Below are 20517 nucleotides of genomic sequence, written 5' to 3'. Positions count from 1 at the left end.
ACACAGATAATCAGGTGCTGAGGAGTGAGTGTAAACAAGGACATGAGATTTAACCGGCAACCAGTGCAATTCTCTAAGTATAGAGGTAATGCTACAACATCTGTTTACATTCGCAACCGGTCTAGCCACAGCATTTGGAACTTTTTGTAATTTGGCAACCATGGACAGATTGCTACATCCTGCCTGCACTGTTTTCCTCGGTCATAAATGATTTCAGTGAAAGTCCTTGCTAAAATGTTGAAATGACATGGAATCTGGGACAAAATATTTCCATTTTTTTTTAGAAATACTTTAAAACTGCACGAAACTCTTAATAGACTTTTAACGCAAATCAGTAAAGTGTTGTCAACAGACTGCAGTATTTTCGTGACAAGTATTAAATTGACCTTCCATAACAGAATGATTGCATGGCCAAGCCACCAAGCGGTGAAGGTACATGTACCTCCTTACATCAGGGTAACCACTCGCCTGTGAGTAAGGCTAATAAATGATTTTGTGGGATCATAATAGGCACTGGCAAGACTTGCCTCCTTCCCCTTTCAGGTTGCCTCTGTCCAGACTATACCACCCCCCACCACAGCATTAGGACTGACTGAGCTACACATAACATACATGGAGGTATTTAGCACTTTCCAAGTGATGTAAAAACATGTACAGTACATAAATGTTCAACAGATACTTTGCTTTGCAATAATCTGTCAGCCTGGTGGAAGAATATTCCACAAGCATAATTTTACCAGCTACATTTTGTGCTTTAACGGTCCGAAAATGTTCTAGACACTGGTATACGTGTCAATCAGTGGTTATACTTATCAGTGGTTATTAAGGGTCTTTAAAAATTAAATTCACTGAATTCTGTGAATTTTTAACTTGGACTTGAAACAATTTAAAATGTTAAATTGTCTATATATTTTGCTGCAGTGGTGCATACTCTCAGCATTTACTAATAAATTCAAATTTAGTTTTGTCCTAAAAAGTTGTCTACATTTCTCATAAAGTGCTGTTTTTATTAATTGTGATTTGTAATCATTTATATCCATATATAGCATTCTTTCTGTGCCGTCAGTGTGGTCATGAGGTTGCCAAGGCAACTGACTTTATCAGACAAACAAGTACTTTATCGCTGCATCAGCGGAATGATACCATTCTGGGAGTGGACAACGTTTTACTTCAACGCTTCAAAAACCCACAAGGTAAATTAACAAATATACATGTAGCATTGCAAATGTTTTGTCTATAAATTTCTACGTATGCCTACATGTACACATTTGAACATCTAAAGTTAAGATTAATGTAAGAAGATTGTTTTGCATAATAGAAGATGAATATTGTTTAATCAGTGAAGAAAAAAGTGCAATTAAGGCCCGGTATTTTTTTATAAAAGTACATACATGTGGTTTCTCATTCACATTTTTAAAATTTAGATGATGGTGGTGGTTTGTTTCTTATTCCTTTTGACATACGCAATTTTGATCCCAGATCAAGGATAGATCTCTCAAATCTTTCATTGATCTTTTTGTGTCTAAAGTGACAGAGTCAAATCTTGTTTTAAACAAGTCACAACTCGGGTATAGCTATTTTTTTTCAAGGAGATGAGGTGGTAAGGAAAAGAGTACTTAGGCAGAGAACACGACCCTACTAAAATTATTTTACTCAGCTTAATATGCAAAGTTGTTAGCACTATTGAAGCCACTATTTGACAACACACCTGAAAACTTTCCCTTATGAAATAGGCATGGACTGTCGGTACGAGAACAGCCAGATGGAACATTGTCAGCATATTTTTGAGCAAAGATTCCAACGAGATTCAGATAGCAAGGGAAATCTTCATGTTTCTCTATATAGTGACCACTTGTGACTGTTACTACAACAGTAAGCTGCACATCCGTAAAAGACTAGTTCACGTACTAGATTTAGAATTGGAGGTTTTTTTTATTATTTCAGTGAAAAGAATTGTTCAGTTATAATTGTAACTTTCTGCTTGTTCTGTGAACAGGTAGAGAATTTGAACTGATCACAACCAGACATGCTGATGTTAATAAAGCTGAACAGGTAAGTTGTTTGGAGTGATACTCACAGTTCATGGTAAGTGTAGAAAACAGCTGATATCTAGACTTTTGTGGATGTGGACTTCTACCGTGCATTCACAGTGCCACAGCACCGTATGGTACATTGTCTTCTCTGTTGCGTTTTATGGCTTCAGAGAATAATAATGTCATGTCCTCTTACAAGTGACAGGGCTGAGTACTACATTTTACTACTAAGTAGTACTTTGTAGCATTCGGGACTATTAGGGTTAACATGGTAATGTATCAGTGTACATGTACATCAACCGTGTACATGTCTACAAGTATATCTGTATTTTACTGAGATTAGAAATGTTAGTCATTATAGTGTTACAACTAATGCCACTAAATTCATGCCCGTGACAAAGCGATTTTTAATTCAAGCCTAAATCATTGCTCTGTGGAGCTGGATCACAAACAAAATGAGACTGCTTTTTGCACTTGGAGCAAGGTAAACTACCAGCATTTTGTACCTACATATAGCATGTAAAATAAATTCATGCACCTGTTGTTCATGGCATGTTTCTCACTCATTAGTCATTTGATGCATGTGTAAGTACCGTATTAACAAATTCTTGTGAACTCTACGTTTGTCAAAACTGAGAGTTTGGTTTATTACCTGGTATACATGTACTTTATCCTCAGTATATGTGTACGTATTTGTCTCTGAAGGAGGTGTCTTCTCTGAGGGTACATGTACATGTATGTAGGTTGCATTTCACCAAGGCTAAGACATGGTGGTTTGTGAATTTAATCATATTACTTATTTTAAGTCCAAATTTGTTTAATTTTGTCACAAAACAAACAGATAAAGGAAAACTTTTACACATGCAGCTACAGTAATTCGCTTGCTTTTGAATAGACATTTGAGCCACACAGAAGGGTGCTTGTTGTGCACTGTAAGGTTTCTTTGCCTCAAAGGATTTCTTGCTGTTCAGTCTGCTCATCTAGTTGGCCTGAGGTGTCTAGGCTCTGATGGATGTGGATTTCTACCTGGTCTGTGTCCTGACAACAGGCATCTTGGCCTTGTTTGATTTCTTGAAGTTCACTCTGGTCTTCTGGTTGGTGAGGTTTTTCTTGACGGTGATGGATGTGTACCTCTACTTGGTAAGTTTGTTGTGGTGGTATTTGTTGGCCATGATGGATTCCTTGCTGTTCAGTCTCTTCCTCTAGTTGCCAGGGAGCATCTTGACTTTGGTGGATGTGGACTTCTACTTGGTCTGTGGGCTCCTGTGGAACATGTTGATCTTGGTTGATAACTTCCTCTTCCTCTAGTTGATGTGGAGTGTCTTGGCTTCCATTGCTGGTGTCTTCTACCTGGTCTGTTGGCTGCAGGCAGACATCTTGATCTTGGTGGTTTAGCCGCAGCTTGATTTGCTCTTCTGGCAGCTCCCTTGTGTCTTGACTCCTTTGGGTTTCTTGTACATGTAGTCTCATTTGTTCAGGTGGTTGCTCTGGAGTATCTTGGTATCTTCTGAAACAGTGGCAACAGCGTCTTGGATGGAAGCAAGGGAATGCCTCCATGAAAGCTTCTCGATATTCTGAATTAATGCCACTGTACACCAGAGGATCCACTGAAGAACTGATTAATTGAAGGATAACTCCAACTACTCTAATAACATTTGATGAATGAAGCTGTTGAATTTTGCTCAGGGTAGACAGATTGGACCATCTGATGACTAATGTCATGATAACATGTGCAATTTGTGCAGTATTAAAAGTGAAAAAGAGAGCAGTGTTTACAATGAGCATGACAACCACTCGTCGTAGTCGATAGTTGTCATCATGTGTCGATGTAAGTTGTGGTTGCTGCCTTAGTTTCTTGATAACACAAGCATAAAGGAAGGCAATGATCAGCAGACAAGCTGTACTTACTGACAAAATCATAGCGCAACCAATGTTCAGTCCAATATCTCCTCCCCAGTGGACGACTGACCGATATGCAGATCCTGTGATGGCTGCAAGGGTCCATAGTTTTGCCAGTCTTTTGGCAGCCTGAGCTTTGCTGGATTCTGCTCTGTGTCTCAGTGGATGGCAGACAGCACAGAACCTCTCAAAAGCCAATGCCGTTATAATGAAAAATGAAGCCATGGTGCTCGAAATAGAAATGCTCTCCAGAACGAATTTACACACCGAGCTGTCGATGGGCCCCGTCGACCAAATGAAATTAACTGTGATGTATATGCTGTCAGCCACTACTAGATTGCCCAGATAGACATTGATGACAGTTCGCATGGATCGAACACGTACAACAACGTAGAGGAATGTTACATTTAACAAGAGACCAATTGGTGTCATGCACCAGTTAGCTTTATTGATGATGCCATTAATGATGTAATCTTTCTCTTTATATTCCTTCCAGGCCTCAGCTATCTCTGTATTCCCATCCATTGCTCCCACATTGAACTTGCCAATTCAAATAGATGGCAAATGACGAAATGTCCATGATCGAGTACTGAACTAATGGTACATGCATGTGGTCTAATTCTCTGCCAATAAACAGGCTTAAGTGTGTCTTCCATCTTGAAATGATCTGACGAAAACTTGTGCCAGTGTGTTGCCGTACATGTAAGTGCCCAACGTGAGCGTAATCATTTTGGCAAAACTGAAACTGTAAATTTCTGAGATCATATTGCACTTTGTAGTCACGTTAATGAGGTCAAATAGCCTTTCCAAAAAGGTCTGCACATTGAAAAGCAACCATTTCCTCAATCTGTTTGTCTTCTGACTTTCTGTTGAGGTTGTACTGTAGGAACTGGGCATGATGATTTCAGTGATATTTTGAATGATTTAATTGCAGGAAGCAGACTTTTCATGGGATAAAATAAGTTCTGCAAAATCTGTGAATAATTTGCGATGGACTTCCATTCCTGATTTTCATTTATCTTAAAGATTCATCATGCAAATAATTGAAACTGGAGACAATTTATTTGCTGCTGTCTGATTGGCTGTTTTCCTTCATTAATACGCATAAAGAACCACCTCATTTGAATACTTTTTCAGATCACTATATTTTGTGTGAAGCTTCTGAAGATATCCCAGCTCATCTGTCTGCTCACAAGTTTCAAGTCAAAGCATTCAAATTGCTCAGAGGCTTTTTGTAATGACGTTAACTAAAGAAATTTAAACATACAGAAAATTGTCCATTTATTCAGCCATGAAAGTGCCATGGGGACTATTGAAATCTTCCTTTAAGTTTGGTACTAAATTGGTAGCTTGCATTTATTGCCATTATTTCAGAGAGATTTGCTTCATATATGATTTCTATCACTTCAATCTTTGCTTTCTGTCAGGGTTTTCTTAGTAGTTTCAAGACAAAGCTTTGAGAATTGTACCTACCGGTACTTGGAATTTTGTCAGCGTGAATTAATCTTTTTGAAACTGAAACAGTGACAAGAAAACCAAGTCACATTGAACTTTTTTGATTGGAGAGGTTTTCATAACCAAAACTAAAAGCTCATGACTGAAACTAAGTGTGCCAGGGTACGGTATTCCTTTGTGCAAAGAAGCACTTTTATGGTGCTGTGCGCTTTCTTTATGGAGATGTGCGCTTTCTTTTCATCAGAACTAAAACAACATGTGCGTTGCTAACTTGCCAGATGTAGTAACATGTACATGTGCTGGAATGAATGCATGACATGTACATGTACCGGGTATGACCAAAAAATGGTCCCATATGTGACATCACGGACATGTTGCCAGATACTGATATTGTAACGGGACACCAGTACATAAATAATCACAAGCAAAATTGCCTTCTGGTTTCACATTTTTATTTACAGAAAATATTCCAACGGAAATGGCCCAGGCAAAGAAAAGGGACATGCAGGGTGCGAAACCAAATTAAGGGATAAACTAGACAGCTTCCAACAAACTTGTACAAAAATAACTCACAAATTATACATGATTGGTAGCAAGCCGTCCAGCAGGGTGTGTCTGCAGTCACAGTTGGCACAGAAAGGCCCTACTCATTCCTGGAGACACCAACTTAAGTAAGGAAACTGAAACAAAGAACATTCTTTTGCAATAGCTGGAGGCACTCCCAGACCCAAACCCAGTTAAACTACAAAAGCAACAAAGAGACTATATAAAGAAAGAATGGGTCTGGCCAGAGTGGCCAAGACCACTCTGGCACTCCCAGACCCACACATAGTTAAAGTACATTCAGACAATAGAAAAAGCAACCCTGGATGAGAGTTATTTCCATTACAACATTCCTGTCATTGCTTATTAACCCTGCTGTACATGGTGTTGGAAGAATGTGAAGTGTAAAACATAACGCTATAAATAACAAAGGCTTTAAGAGATTCATTCAATATCTAGCTATTTTCTAACATACCTTAGATGTGGAATGTATGCCAACAGAGATATGAACATTCTACATAGTAGCTTATTAAAATTTGCAGTGTCTTGATGGAGAAATTAAAGATTAAAAACACCTTCTTTTGTGAGATAAATGTAGGTGACTTGTGATCAACAGTATTCTTGCATTATTCAGAGCAATTACTATAAACCACTGGCAGCACTGATTTCCTCTAGCTTAGGGCGCTGTTTGTAGCTGCTACTTATTAAATTTTTGCTTTGTTTAATTCTGCGTGACTCCAACTGAAGTGTTATTCTTTGTCACCTCTATTCATCCGAATATCAGAGGCATTAGTTGTGTAAGATGACATGTACATGTACATTTGGGAATATTCCATGCACCCTTTGCAGTTCACTCAGGGCTTGAAGAAGCTGTCCCGAGCGGGACTTAATCCATCTAAGATGGCATTAGTTAAATGGTCCAAATATGGGTAAACTAGTCTGGTTACGTACCTGGTCATGACCCTCTGCAGGACATTACCATACATGTATTTATGGACGTTCCTCTCAATCCAGGCCGAACAGGTAGGCTGTGCACAAACAACAGTCATGACAGTTGTAGTTCTGTTAAGAATTGCTTGCTCTCAAATCATGAAAGTAAAACCTATACCTGCAGTCAGTTGTTCAGAATTCGAATGACTTGTAATGTCTCTGTTCCAACTGAATTGTTTCAGACCCTGAAGCAAATGGGATTCTTTGGTTCAGGGGGAGGCAATCAGGTCAGTGCGGGCACACATGTAAAAGTCCTGTTCCTTTTAGTTATGGACCAAATCATGTTTATGACCATGATCATGAAAAACCATGCCTCTGTCTTTACTCCAATTACAGTACAACCGATGGAGGTTTCTGAGAATCCTTTAAAACTTTGTGTCTTGAATGCCAGATCTCTGAAAAATAAATCGGCAGATTTTGTGGCCTTTGCAATAGCAAAGCCGATCTGTTTGCTGTCACTGAGACGTGGCTTACAGACGTGGATGTTGCCCATAAGGTTGAAGTTACTCCTGGTTTTAGATTATTGGATCATCCTCGGAAAAGACACGAGTTTGGGGAGGAACTGCTTTAGTTTTTAGAGAAGATCTTCATATTAAGAAAATGGAGGGGTAGTGGACACATTCAAGTATTCAGAATGGTCTGTTGCGATTAATTCCAACAAACCGTGATTGGTGATTATCTATAGACCACCTTACTCTGTAAATCATCCTTTTACAATCAACCAGTTTGTCAGTGAGTTTGCCAACTACATGTATTTGGAATTGATTGTTTTATCACCTGAACCAGTAGTAATATCCAGCGATTTCAATATTTAAGTGGACATTCCTGACGACCCCAACACCAATCAGTTTTTAGTGCTTCTCGAATCTATGGGTCTTCAGCAACATGTAAACAAGCCTACATACGAGATTGTTCGCATATTAGATCTTTTTATTACTGGATGCTGCATGATACGCTAATGATCAATGACGCTAAAGTGTGAATTCCTGATTATTGGAACTAGGCAACAGTTGCAGAAAATAAACATTTCCAATGTCACAGTGGGCGATTCTGTAATCCATCCATCCACGTGCGTCAGGAATTTGGGATCATGGTTTGATTTAGAAATGACAGTGAACACCCACATCACTAAGGCTTGTTGTGCAGCGTTTGTCCACCTTCACAATCTTAGTGCATCAGTAAATTCCTCTCTCCCGATTCGCTTTCAGTGTAAATTCATGCATTTGTGACGAGCCGTCTGGACTATTGTGATAGTCTTTTGTATGGTTTGTCAGCAGAACAGATAATGAGATTACAGCGAGTCTAGAATGCAGCTAGACTTCTTATGAATACACCCAAGTTTCAACACACAACACCATTACTTTGTCATTTTCACTGGTTACCTGTTTTGTACAGGATCAACTTCAAAATCATCCTGTTAACATACAAAGCCATCCACAGTCTTGCACCTTTATGTACATGTAGATACTTGGTGAATCTTGTCATCGTTATGAAGGAGTCTAGATATCGTCTCAGGTCAGCAAGCAAGGGTCCTTTGTTAAGTTACCCTAACGGTAAAATGCTACCCACGCTTAGTGACAGGGCATTTGCAATGGCTGCTCCTAATTTATGGAATGCCTTGCCAGGGCATATACATGTATGGTGCCAGCAGTGCCTTGCCATTTTCAAATGTAAAGTAAATACCTACCTTTTTAATATTGCATTTGCACGGTGATATTGCACTGCAAGATTCTTGATTTCATTAGTTTTATCTATAGGGTTATTATTATTTTTAATTTTAATGTAGGTTTAGTTGTGATTTGTAATATTAGTGTCACCGTGTCTGGTATAATTACTTTTCTTTTAGCTTACCGGTAGGTAGGGTTAGAGACATCTGTCCTAATGGTGTTTTTAAAGAGACATGCACTTTGAAGAGTAACCATTCTTTCAATGTAGTTTCTTCCAACTTCCTTATAGAATGAAAGCATTGACTTTATGATTTTGAATGTTTTGATTCTAAGAAGTGCCCTTTGATAATGTTGAGGGGTTCACAAGCCCTGTGATTAATTTGCATACTGCCTGACTTCCTCGTTTGCATTCCTCAAAAGAACAACTGTGTTTAACAGCAAGAGACTATCAAACTGCTATTACTAATATGAACCTCCTGAGACCACTGATTGGCTGGTATCCTTCCTTAATTTGCATGAATCACTGCCCCAGTTGTGTTTGTATCCTCTATCAAGCAGAAGTCAAGACATTGTAATAAGTCTTCAATTTAACGTGAATTGAAAAGCAATCCCATGCTATGATAAAGATGTCGACAACACAAAACAAACTGAAACCAGGAAATTGGCTGTTTATTCATCTGTGAAGATGTCTTGAGGAACTCATTAATCCTTTTTTTTAAGTTTGTTATTGCCCATGTTAATCACATTTTGTTTTTCCAACAGAATTGTTTCACTGACGTTTTCTATCACCTGTCAGCATTTTCTTAATAGTTTTCAGAAGTTCAGACCTAAGGTTTTTGGGGATACTTTTGAAATGGCATTATTTTCTTTTCTAATATCATAAATTTATCTTTCTGAAACTGAAATCCAATTACAGGAATACTGAGTCATTCTGGGCTTTTTTGAAATTTTGCAAAAAAAGCATTTTTTGTTCTGTTTTTTTGGGCTTCTTCTTCTCCTTTGTCTGCTCAAAAGCCTGTTTGTTTTGAACACGTTTTTTGCCGCCACTTTAGTGCTTTTACAAGTTTTGATCATCAAACTTATACCAATGAAGAACCCTTATGCATAGATGATCCTAGAAACATGACGTCATGATGACATCATCAGGTGATTTATTACTGATTTTTAACTATTTATTTTAGCCCAATGACTTTGTACAAGTTTACAAGGCACAGTTTGGGTTACTTCGCAATGCTCAATCGTCATCAAAGTTACAGCCGGCAAAGACCATAATTCAAAATCAATGCTTAATTTATTACGTCGTGATGACATCATCGCCTTATTTTATATTGATTTTTGAATATTTTAATTTTCCCCATACATGTATGTTTTGTACACGTTTTTCTAATTAACATGGGTGAATAAGTAGTCCTTAAGTTCGGCTCAAGATTACTATAAAAACGAAAGAGAAATCGGGTACTTTACGCTCTGTTATTTGACTTAAAATATGCCTAAGAGTCCGAATATGAAGTAATATTTCATAAAAATTGTTCAGGTTAAGCACAAATCACGTGACATGAACTTAAAAGGAGCAGTGTTTGTGTAGACGAGTTTATGGACCATTGAATTTGTACACGTTTTTTGGAGACAGTATAGTATTTTGGTAAGTTAGCAATATTCGATCGTCATCAAAGTTACACCAAGCCTTTCCCATAAAGTGAAGATAATATGTATATATTTACGTCATGATGACATCATCAAGTGATTTATTATTAAATTTTGAATATTAAAATATTCGATTGAATTCGATGGGGTACGGTATTCTTGAAATCATCTACTGATGTATTCACCGTTGACATCGTATTTTGTCCAATACTGTACCAATATATCATTTTTTTGACAACAGACATTATCAAAATGTGAAATGTTATTAATTTTGCCTGGATTCTACTCTTTCCTTGATTTAAACAGGGGCGTGACACCTGATCTGCGTGGGGATGTATTAAGTCCTGAACCCCAAACAGGACGGGTGATGAAGTCAATGACAACATCAGACCCTTAACTTGCAGATCACACGTGAAAAAAACACACACCTTCAAAGTTTGTACAATTGCAAGGGTTGGATTACTCAATTTTCCTATTTTTGGGTTACACACTTGATAAGATTGGCCTTCCAAGTAGGACAGCTCTTTGAAGAGTAAAAATTGCCTCAATCCTCTTTCTTCCAACTTGTCGTCAAGATGCTGCTTGATTTAATTTGATTCTAAAAAGTGCTCCTTGATAGTTTCAAATGAGTCCACAAACCTTGCAATTAATTTACATACAGCCTTGCCTCCTCACTTGAATATCCCAGAAGAGCCAATATATTTGAAAGTTAAAGACTATGACACTAATGTTACTAATACGACCCTCCTGAGGCCACTGATTGGCTTCACTGATTGGCTGATGATAAGTGCCCGAATCACTGTCTCATTTGCATAATTCAAGATCACCATATTTGGGATTTTCCAGCCATCTGCTCTTAAGCAGAAATCAAGACATTTCAATCAGTGCCAGATTTACATGTATTATGTAATTGAAAATCAATCTCTTTTGCTTAATTGATTTTTTGTTCTAAAGAAGTTAACAAAAGTAAGCAAACTTTTGCTGTGTCCGAATCACTTGGCTATGGCCTGAAATTATGCACAAGATGTGTGTAATTTCTAGCCATAGCCAAGTATCGGTAATTTGGACTTGACCTGACACAGGAAATAGTCCATTCATTCAGCCATTAAGGTGTCATGGGGAACATTTTTATAATCATTTTAAGTTTTATCTTGTTGAATTCAATGACATTGTTGCAAACAGAATTGTTTCACCGATGTTTTTTATCAGTTCTGTCCTCACCTACCGGGTACTGTGAGCTTTTCCCCTTAGTTTTCAGGACTAAGCTGAATCATACCCACTTAGATCTCTTTCAACATACATGTAAATCATTTCTAAAACTGAAATCCAATTACAATTCTTTTTCTTTCATGGCTTTATCTAAACACTCCACTTTGACTAAGCTATTGTATTCCTACATGTAGGGGTGTGCAAGTGAAAATTGTCAAGCGGTATGTACAATGGGAAACTGGGTGTGCGACCCTCCGTTAGTTTCAACTTTGGGGGGAGTGGAGGTCGAAGTTAAGTTTCCTTGTGGGAGTTTCGATTTTGCTCTAGAAATAACTTGTTATTGAATTGATACATTTTAAAGATGGCAATTATTATTTGAAAATGTGTATTAATTGTGGGATGCACATTATCTGCTGTTGTGGTAATCATAAGTGTCCTTTGTTTGTGGGACTTGTGAATCTTGTTGCATTACTTGCAGCTCAATCTCCTCTTGTTGATATGAAGGATCTTGGCTGCTGTTGATGCTGACTTCTAACTGGTCTGTTGGCTGCTGTGGGACTTGTTGATCTTGGTGGGTTACTTGTAGCTTCATCTCCTCTAGTTGATGTAGAGTATCTTGGCTTTTGTGGATGTACTCTTCTGCCTGGCCTGTTTGCTGCTGGGAGACGATTTCATCTTGGTAGATTAGTTTCAGCTGAATCTGCTGTTGTGGCAGCTTCAGAGTGTCTTGGCTTCTGTGGGTTTCTTGCAGTCCCGTATGTTCTTGCGGCTCCTCTAAAGTGTCTTGGTGTCTCCAGAAACAGCAGCAACAGTGTCTAGGATGGAGGCAAGACAATGCCTCCGTGAAGGCTTGCCGGTATTCTGAGTTAATGCCGCTGTACACCAGAGGATCCACTGAACAATTAAGCACTAGAAAAATATATCGAACGAACTCCAAAATATATACTGAACGTCTGTTCACGAGAGACGGGTGGCACCGACCGATGACTAACACCAAGATTAGTTGTGCAATGTGTGTGGTATTGAAAGCAGTAAAGACAGCAGTGTTTGTGATGAGCATGACAACCACTCGTCGTAGTCGATGGTTGTCATCAGTTGTGGATGTAATCTGTGGTTGCTGCCTTAGTTTCTTGACAACACAAGCGTAGAGGAAGGTAATAGCAAACAGACAAGCTGTACATAGTAACAAGTTCAGTGCACAACCTATCCTCAGTCCTACATCCCCTCCCCATTGAAGTGATGAAAAATATGCAGGCCCCATAATGGCTGCAGAGATCCATAGTTTGACCAATCTTTTGGCAGCCTGAGCTTTGCTGGATTCTGCTCTGTGCTTCAGTGGATGGCAAACAGCACGGAATCTCTCAAAAGCCAATGCAGTCACGATGAAATATGCAGCCATTTCACTTACAGTTGTAATGCATCGCAAAATAAGTCTAGATTCCAAGCTGGTTAAATGAGTGGTATTCATAATTCGCCAAATGACTTGACACAACAGAAGTATGCTGTCAGCCACTGCTAGATTGCCCAAATAGACATTGACAACAGTACGCATGGATCGGACACGTGCCACAACATACAGGAATGTTGCATTCAACAAGAGGCCGATTGGTGCTATGCACCAGAAAGCATCTTTAGTGATGACATTCAAGGTGTCCTGTAGCCTATCGTACTCTTCCTGGGCCTCAGCTACATGTATCTTTGCGTCCTCATCCATAGCACTGAGCTTGCCAACAAACAGATGACAGATGGCAAAGTTTGAAGGATTGAGTGTTGTAGTTGGATGTGGTCTATCTTTGCCAGTAAGCAGATGTGTGAGCCTGATTGGAACTTCAACTTGTCTGACAACTAAAATGCACTAAGTGTCCAACGTGAAGATAATCATTCCTGTGAAAACTGAAACTTTGAGTTCACATTTTATAAACTAAACCAACATACATATACATGTACTTGTATGTCATGTAAATTACGTTTGTAAATGATGTATGTAAATTAGGCCTTTCTCAAAAGTTTTTTCACTTTGAAGAAAAGGCATTTCCTTGATCACTTTGTCTTGTAACGTTCTGTAGATAATGTTGCCTTAACAAGATCATTTGAGTGATTTCATTTGTTCAAATGATCTGATGCGAAAAATTACAGAATTTATTGAAAGTATTGAATTGGCCGACAGAATCTGAGATATATTTGCATTGAGCTTTGACTCATTCATCTTCAATTCAGCTTCAAACAGGTATTATTTTCTAACAAATAGAAGTGCTACTAGTAGGAACATTCAGTCTTTTTAAAATCCACAGAGTCTTTTAATCAGAAATTATATTTTTTAAAAATCTGCTTTTGAGAGATGTCATTCATGTGATCTCCAGTATCCATTTATGTCTAATCATTACGAAGTATTAGAACAAAGTAAAAAAAATTCAATTTGATAAAAAGAGAAAAAAACACACCTTCAAAGTTTGTACAATTGCAAGGGTTGGATTACTCAATTTTCCCATTACACTTGATAAGATTGGCCTTCCAAGTAGGACAGCTCTTTGAAGAGTAAAAATTGCCTCAATCCTCTTTCTTCCAACTTGTCGTCAAGATCCTGCTTGATTTAATTTGACTCTAAACAGTGCCCCTTGATAGTGTCAAATGAGTCCACAAACCCTGCAATTAATTTACATACAGCCTTGCCTCCTCACTTGAATATCCCAGAAGAGCCAATACATTTAAAAGTTAAAGACTATGACACTAATATTACTAATACAACCCTCCTGAGGCCACTGATTGGCTGATGATAAGTGCCCGAATCACTGTCTCATTTGCATAATTCAAGATCACCATATTTGGGATTTTCCAGCCATCTGCTCTTAAGCAAAAATCAAGACATTTCAATCAGTGCCAGAGTTACATGTATTATGTAATTGAAAATCAATCTCTTTTGCTTAATTGATTTTTTGTAATAAAGAAGTTAACAAAAGTAAGCAAACTTTCACTCTGTCCGAATTACTTGGCTATGGCCTGAAATTATGCATGAGATGTGTGTAATTTCTAGCCATAGCCAAGTATCAGTAATTTGGACTTGGCCTGACACAGGAAATAGTCCATTCATTCAGCCATTAAGGTGTCATGGGGAACATTTTTATATTCATTTTAAGTTTTATCTTGTTGAATTCAATGACATTGTTGCAAACAGAATTGTTTCACCGATGTTTTCTATCAGTTCTGTCCTCACCTACTGTCAGCTTTTCCCCCTAGTTTTCAGGACTAAGCTGAATCATACCGACTTAAAACTCGTTCAACATATGCGTAAATCATTTCTGAAACTGAAATCCAATTACAAGAATTCCAAGCCACATAAACAACTCCTTCTTTTTCTTTCATGGCGTTATCTAAACACTCCACTTTGACAAAGCTATTGTATTCCTACATGTAGGGGTGTGCAAGTGAAAATTGTCAAGCAGTATGTACAATGGGAAACTGGGTGTGCGACCCTCCGTTAGTTTCAACTTTCGGGGGAGTGGAGGTCGAAGTTAAGTTTCCTGTGGAAGTTTTGATTTTGCTCTAGAAATAACTTGTTATTGAATTGATACATTTTAAAGATGGCAATTATTATTTGAAAATATGTATTAATTGTGGGATGCACATTATCTGCTGCTGTGGTCATTATAAGTGTCCTTTGTTTATATTGTCTTCTTGTTCTTCCTCAAAAATTTCTTACTGTTCATTCTGCTCATCTGATGTGGACTTCTATCAATTTTACTGTTGGCTGCTGGGAGACGTCTCGTCTTGGTTTGATTTCTTGAGGTTCACTCTGGTCTCCTGGTTGTTGAGAAGTGTCTTGACTGTGGACTTGCACCTTGACATGGTCTACTTGTGGAACTTGCAGCTCAATCTCCTCTTGTTGATATGAAGGATCTTGGCTCCTGTTGATGCTGACTTCTAACTGGTCTGTTGGCTGCTGTGGGACTTGTTGATCTTGGTGGGTTACTTGTAGCTTCATCTCCTCTAGTTGATGTAGAGTATCTTGGCTTCTGTGGATGTACTCTTCTGCCTGGCCTGTTTGCTGCTGGGAGACGATTTCATCTTGGTAGATTAGTTTCAGCTGAATCTGCTGTTGTGGCAGCTTCAGAGTGTCTTGGCTTCTGTGGGTTTCTTGCAGTCCCGTATGTTCTTGCGGCTCCTCTAAAGTGTCTTGGTGTCTCCAGAAACAGCAGCAACAGTGTCTAGGATGGAGGCAAGACAATGCCTCCGTGAAGGCTTGCCGGTATTCTGAGTTAATGCCGCTGTACACCAGAGGATCCACTGAACAATTAAGCAGTAGAAAAATATACCGAACTAACTCCAAAATATTCATTGAACGTACCAATTCAATTCTGCTCAAGAAAGTCAGGTTGGACCAACGTAAATGTATGACTAATGTCAAGACCAATTGTGCAATGTGTGTGGTATTGAAAGCAGTAAAGACAGCAGTGTTTGTGATGAGCATGAGAACCACTCGTCGCAGTCGATGGTTGTCATCAGTTGTTGATGTAATCTGCGGTTGCTGCCTTAGTTTCTTGACAACACAAGCGTAGAGGAAGGTAATAGCAAGCAGACAAGCTGTACATAGTAACAAGTTCAGTGCACAACCTATCTTCAGTCCTATATCCCCTCCCCATCGAAGTGATGAACAATATGCAGGCCCTGTAATGGCTGCAGAGATCCATAGTTTGGCCAGTCTTTTGGCAGCCTGAGCTTTGCTGGATTCTGCTCTGTGCTTCAGTGGATGGCAAACAGCACGGAATCTCTCAAAAGCCAATGCAGTCACGATGAAATATGCAGCCATTTCACTTAAGGTTGAAATAAATCGCAGAATGTATGTGGACACCAAGCTGTGGAGATGAATGGTAATTACCCTATCAATGCATTGACACAACAGGAGTATGCTGTCGGCCACTGCCAGATTGCCCAAATAGACATTGATAACAGTGCGCATGGATCGGACACGTGCCACAACATACAGGAATGTAACATTCAACAAGATGCCGATTGGTGCTATGCACCAGACAGCACCATTAGTGATGACACTCAAGATGTCCTGTAGCCTATCAAAGTCTTCCGTGGCCTCAGCTATCTTTGTATTCTCATCCATGGCATTGAGCTTGCCAACAAAGATTACAATGCAAAGTCTGAGGGATGAGTATTGTACGTAATTGGATGTGGTTAAAGTCTTTGCCGGTAAACAGCTGTACTGGTAAATGTGGCTGAGTGAAGCGTCAATCTGCCTGACACTTTGCACTAAGCGCCCAGTATGAAATCATCATGCCTTGGATAACCAAAACTTTGAGTTCATATTTCATTAGCTAAACCAACACACATGGGAGTGAGATCAGATAGCCTTTCTCTAGAGGTCTCACTTTGGAGGGAAGACATTTCCTCAATCACTTTGTCTTTTAACTTCCTGTGGAGATGTTACTTAGGAACTGAAATGAAAATAATTAATCCTGAGAAAACTGAAAGTTTGAGTTCATATTTCATAAGCAAAACCAACACACATATGCATGAGGTCAGATAGCGCTTTAAAAGAGATCTTCACTTTGGAGAGTAGGCATTTCGTCAATCTCTTTGTCTTTTAACTTCCTGTAGAAATGTTGCTACGGAATGTGGCAAATGAAATCCTTTGAGTGATTTCATGATTTCAAATGATTTGATGCATGAAACCACAGAATTTATTGAAAGTATTGAATTGGCCCACAAAATTTGTGATATATTTGCATTTAGCTTGAACTCGTAATTCTTCAGAAGGAATTTGAAATTACAGACAAAAAGTTTGAATTTCAAAACTTGAAATATTTAATATTTACATGTATGTGCTAAATATAAAGTAGCCTTATCCACTTGCCACCAGGGACTCCGGTTTTGGGCACAGTGTGTTTACACCTCATATCTAGGCACTCTCCTTTCCCTCGCCTTTAGTTGATTGTTGGACTCAGTTTGTAACTTTACCTCTTATCAGTTGATTTCTCATTTATTTACCTGTCGTGTTTGCCATTAAAAATTGAAAATACTAGTGGAAAGCTTGTGCAGTTTGTAATCTCATTATTTGCTTCATTCTCTTTTTTTTTGCTGGTGGATATTCTTCCGTTGTAGCCATCTTTTCTTTCAATCATCATTTGCTGCGTGTGGCTGTAACGTTTCTTTACCTCAAAGGATTTCTTACTGTTCAGTCTGCTCATCTAGTTAGGATGGATTTCCTTGGTTCTGGTGCATGTAGACTTCTACTCGGACTGCTGACTGCAGAGGGCATCTTTGACTATAAAGAATGGTGCCTAAAGTTAAATGAACATTGGTTTAAATCAATTGAATGACTCATACATACACATTTGCACACAGTTTAATGTGGATCTTTTAGTGGTAGATGATGGTTGGATTCTACTTGAGTTAGTTTGTTGATACTTTAGTCAGTCCTTCATTTTAAAGGAGCGTGATTGCACAGGCTCTCCTACTGCGCTCTTCAACACTCCTAACGGAGCATAAAAAGTCGCACCCCTAAAGAAATTTAAGAGCACTTTACAAATAACGAACGATATGACAAACACAGTGGATATCATCACCAAAAAAGGACTGTGATTCGTTTGTAACTTACGATTTCACATTTATCCCGCCCCGACTTTCATATGTAATATGTAGACCTATAATTATTGTGGGAAAATATTACGATCATTGCATCGCAAGCGCGGCCTGCTTCCAACTGCCAGCTGGCCCCGTAGGCCCTGGCATGTACATGTAGCATGCATACTGTACACTGTACATATGCTAGCATGTGCATGTGTGTCGCGCGTAGTTTCGCTGTACATGGTACAATCTGTTATGTGTTTTCGGAGAATGTTCTTTTTTTATGCCATGAGCTATGGAGCTTTAATGCATGCTGTTGTCAACAAATATCAAGTTGCTAGATTCTCTGATTAACTACATGCAGCTGCTTTGGCTAGCAGCTGGAACAGCTATTGCTTTCCTTATTTTTTTTTGCTTTTTGGCTTTTCGCAAGTTGCGGAAAAGGCATTCTTTTTGTAAAGAGTTTTTTTGAGGGGGGATTTTTTGCATTTTGCGAAAAGGAATTCTAATCATTCTGGTTTTTTTTAGCTGTTTCAGACATTGGCCAAAACAGCTTTTGTTTTAAAAAAAAAATGTTTTCCTTTGTTTTCGTTCTTTTTTCGCTTTTTGCCTATAGAAATAACACAGGGTCATTCCACACATGACTTTTGCCTCCTCCTTAGGGCTGATCCCTTTCAAACCTTGCACATAGTCTACCATCTGAAGACGTGTGCCGAATCATGACATTAACATGACGTCATCACCTGATTTATTATGGGATTTTGAATATTTAATTGTTCCCTCTTTGTTTTGTACACATTTTGAAAGCTCTTTTAGGCCACTTAGCAATCTTGCAACTTCAACCTACTTTCAACGGTGTTAGTTTTCAACACAATAGTATTCCTCTAAACATGCACCTGTGACGTCATACAACACTCGAGCACCCTCTGCCGATTGGTTGAAAAATTTGAAAAATCTCTCAAAGAGATGTCTGGGGTGAAGCTTGTCATAATTGCTTGAAAATTGATAAATACAATTACCCTAACGCCTGCAACCTTTTTGCAAAAAAATCGGGCTGATGATGTTATTGGACCGGAAGTTATAACGAAAAGACCTGAAAATCATTAAAAATTGTTTAAAAATCTATCAATACAGGGTGCACCCATGCAAATAGTCCAGAAATATGTCCGCCAAGCTCATTAATTAAAGTTCTACACTCAAAATATTCTATATCAGAGAGTCCTGAGAGCCATGGAATTGGGGAATTGAAGAAATATTGCACTGAACCCCTGGCCTGGACTCAGGGCTTCCAATTCTTCTGAGCAATTTGGATGCAGTCGGGTCAGACAGTGGCACTACCTGTATTTAGCCGTTTGCAGTGGGATGCATTTTCAAAATGGCTACTTTTCGGGGCAGTGAAATATCCTTCATTTTAGGGTTGGTCTGTTTTGGGTGAGAATTTCTCAAAAATTCACCGATCAACCCACTAAAAATTGAAAGGAAAATGAAAGAGGACATGTCAAACATTTTTTCTGTCCAGTTGGACACCTGTGAGAGTTGTTAGTATTTTTTAAAAAAATTTAAAATATAAGGATTTATTGATATTTTTGGTTTTTATAGGAATTTACTTAAAGGGGTGCACCCTACAGGCTGCTTGCTGATGATGTCAAGTACATTAGGATTTCTTGCTTTTCAGTTTGCTTATCTAGTTGAGATGGGTGTTTTGGTTCTACTGGATGTGAATTTCGACTTGGTCTGTGGGCTACTGGCAGACATCTTGGCTTTGTTTCATTTCTTGTTGTTCACTCTGCTTTTCTGGTTGATGAGGGTGTCTTGGCTGTGGTGAATTTGCACAATGACATCTTCTGCTTGCTGTTGTGGGACTTGATCTTGGTGGATTACTTGCAGTTCAAACTCCTCTTGTTGATGTCGATTATCTTGGCTTCTCTGGATGTGGCTTTCTATCTGTACCTGTTCTGTTGGCTCCTGTGGGACATCTTGGTCTTGGTGGAGTACTTGCAGCTCAAACTCCTCTCGTTGATATGAAATATCTTGTCTTCTGTGGACGTGGACCTCAAGCTGGTCTGTTGGCTGTTGTTGGATGTCTGGTTCTTGAGGGATTTCTTGATTAAGTTCATTCTGCTCTTCTGGGGGTTTTGGAGTGTCATGGCTTTTGTTGGTTTCTCGCAGTTCCATCTTTTCTTGTGTTTGCTGTGGAGTATTTTGCTGTTTCCGTAAATATTGACAAAGGCATTTAGGATGGAGGCAAGACAATGCCTCCGTGAAGGCTTGCCGGTATTCTGAATTAATTCCGCTGTACACCAGAGGGTCCACTGAACAATTAAGCAGTTGAAAAATATATTGCACCAAATTCAAAATAGTTGCTGAATGTACTTGTTCAATAAGGCTGAGGTCAGACAGGTTGGACCAACTGATGACTAACACCAAGATCAATTCTGCAATGTTTATGGCATTAAGAGCAGTGAAGACAACAGTGTTTACAATGAGCATGACAACCACTCGTC

General features: G+C 38.8%; 1 protein-coding gene across 2 annotated transcripts in view; it reads left to right on the top strand.

The window, feature by feature from the left end:
* Window positions 1-20517, top strand: part of LOC110985042 (protein cereblon-like) — a 74254-nt gene that overhangs the window by 4752 nt on the left and 48985 nt on the right. For both annotated transcript variants that reach the window (XM_022245751.2, XM_022245750.2), the window contains exons 2-3: window positions 1047-1193; window positions 1997-2052. In XM_022245751.2, coding sequence (XP_022101443.1) covers window positions 1047-1193; window positions 1997-2052 — 203 coding nt within the window. The remainder of the gene's footprint in view (window positions 1-1046; window positions 1194-1996; window positions 2053-20517) is intronic.

The sequence above is a fragment of the Acanthaster planci genome, linkage group LG02 (genome assembly GCF_054643075.1).
Source record: "Acanthaster planci isolate LZ-2023a linkage group LG02, COTS_SCS, whole genome shotgun sequence".
Lineage (NCBI taxonomy): Eukaryota > Metazoa > Echinodermata > Asteroidea > Valvatida > Acanthasteridae > Acanthaster > Acanthaster planci.
The sequence above is the reverse complement of the archived record's forward strand: the minus strand, read 5'-3'. Positions and strand labels throughout refer to the sequence as shown.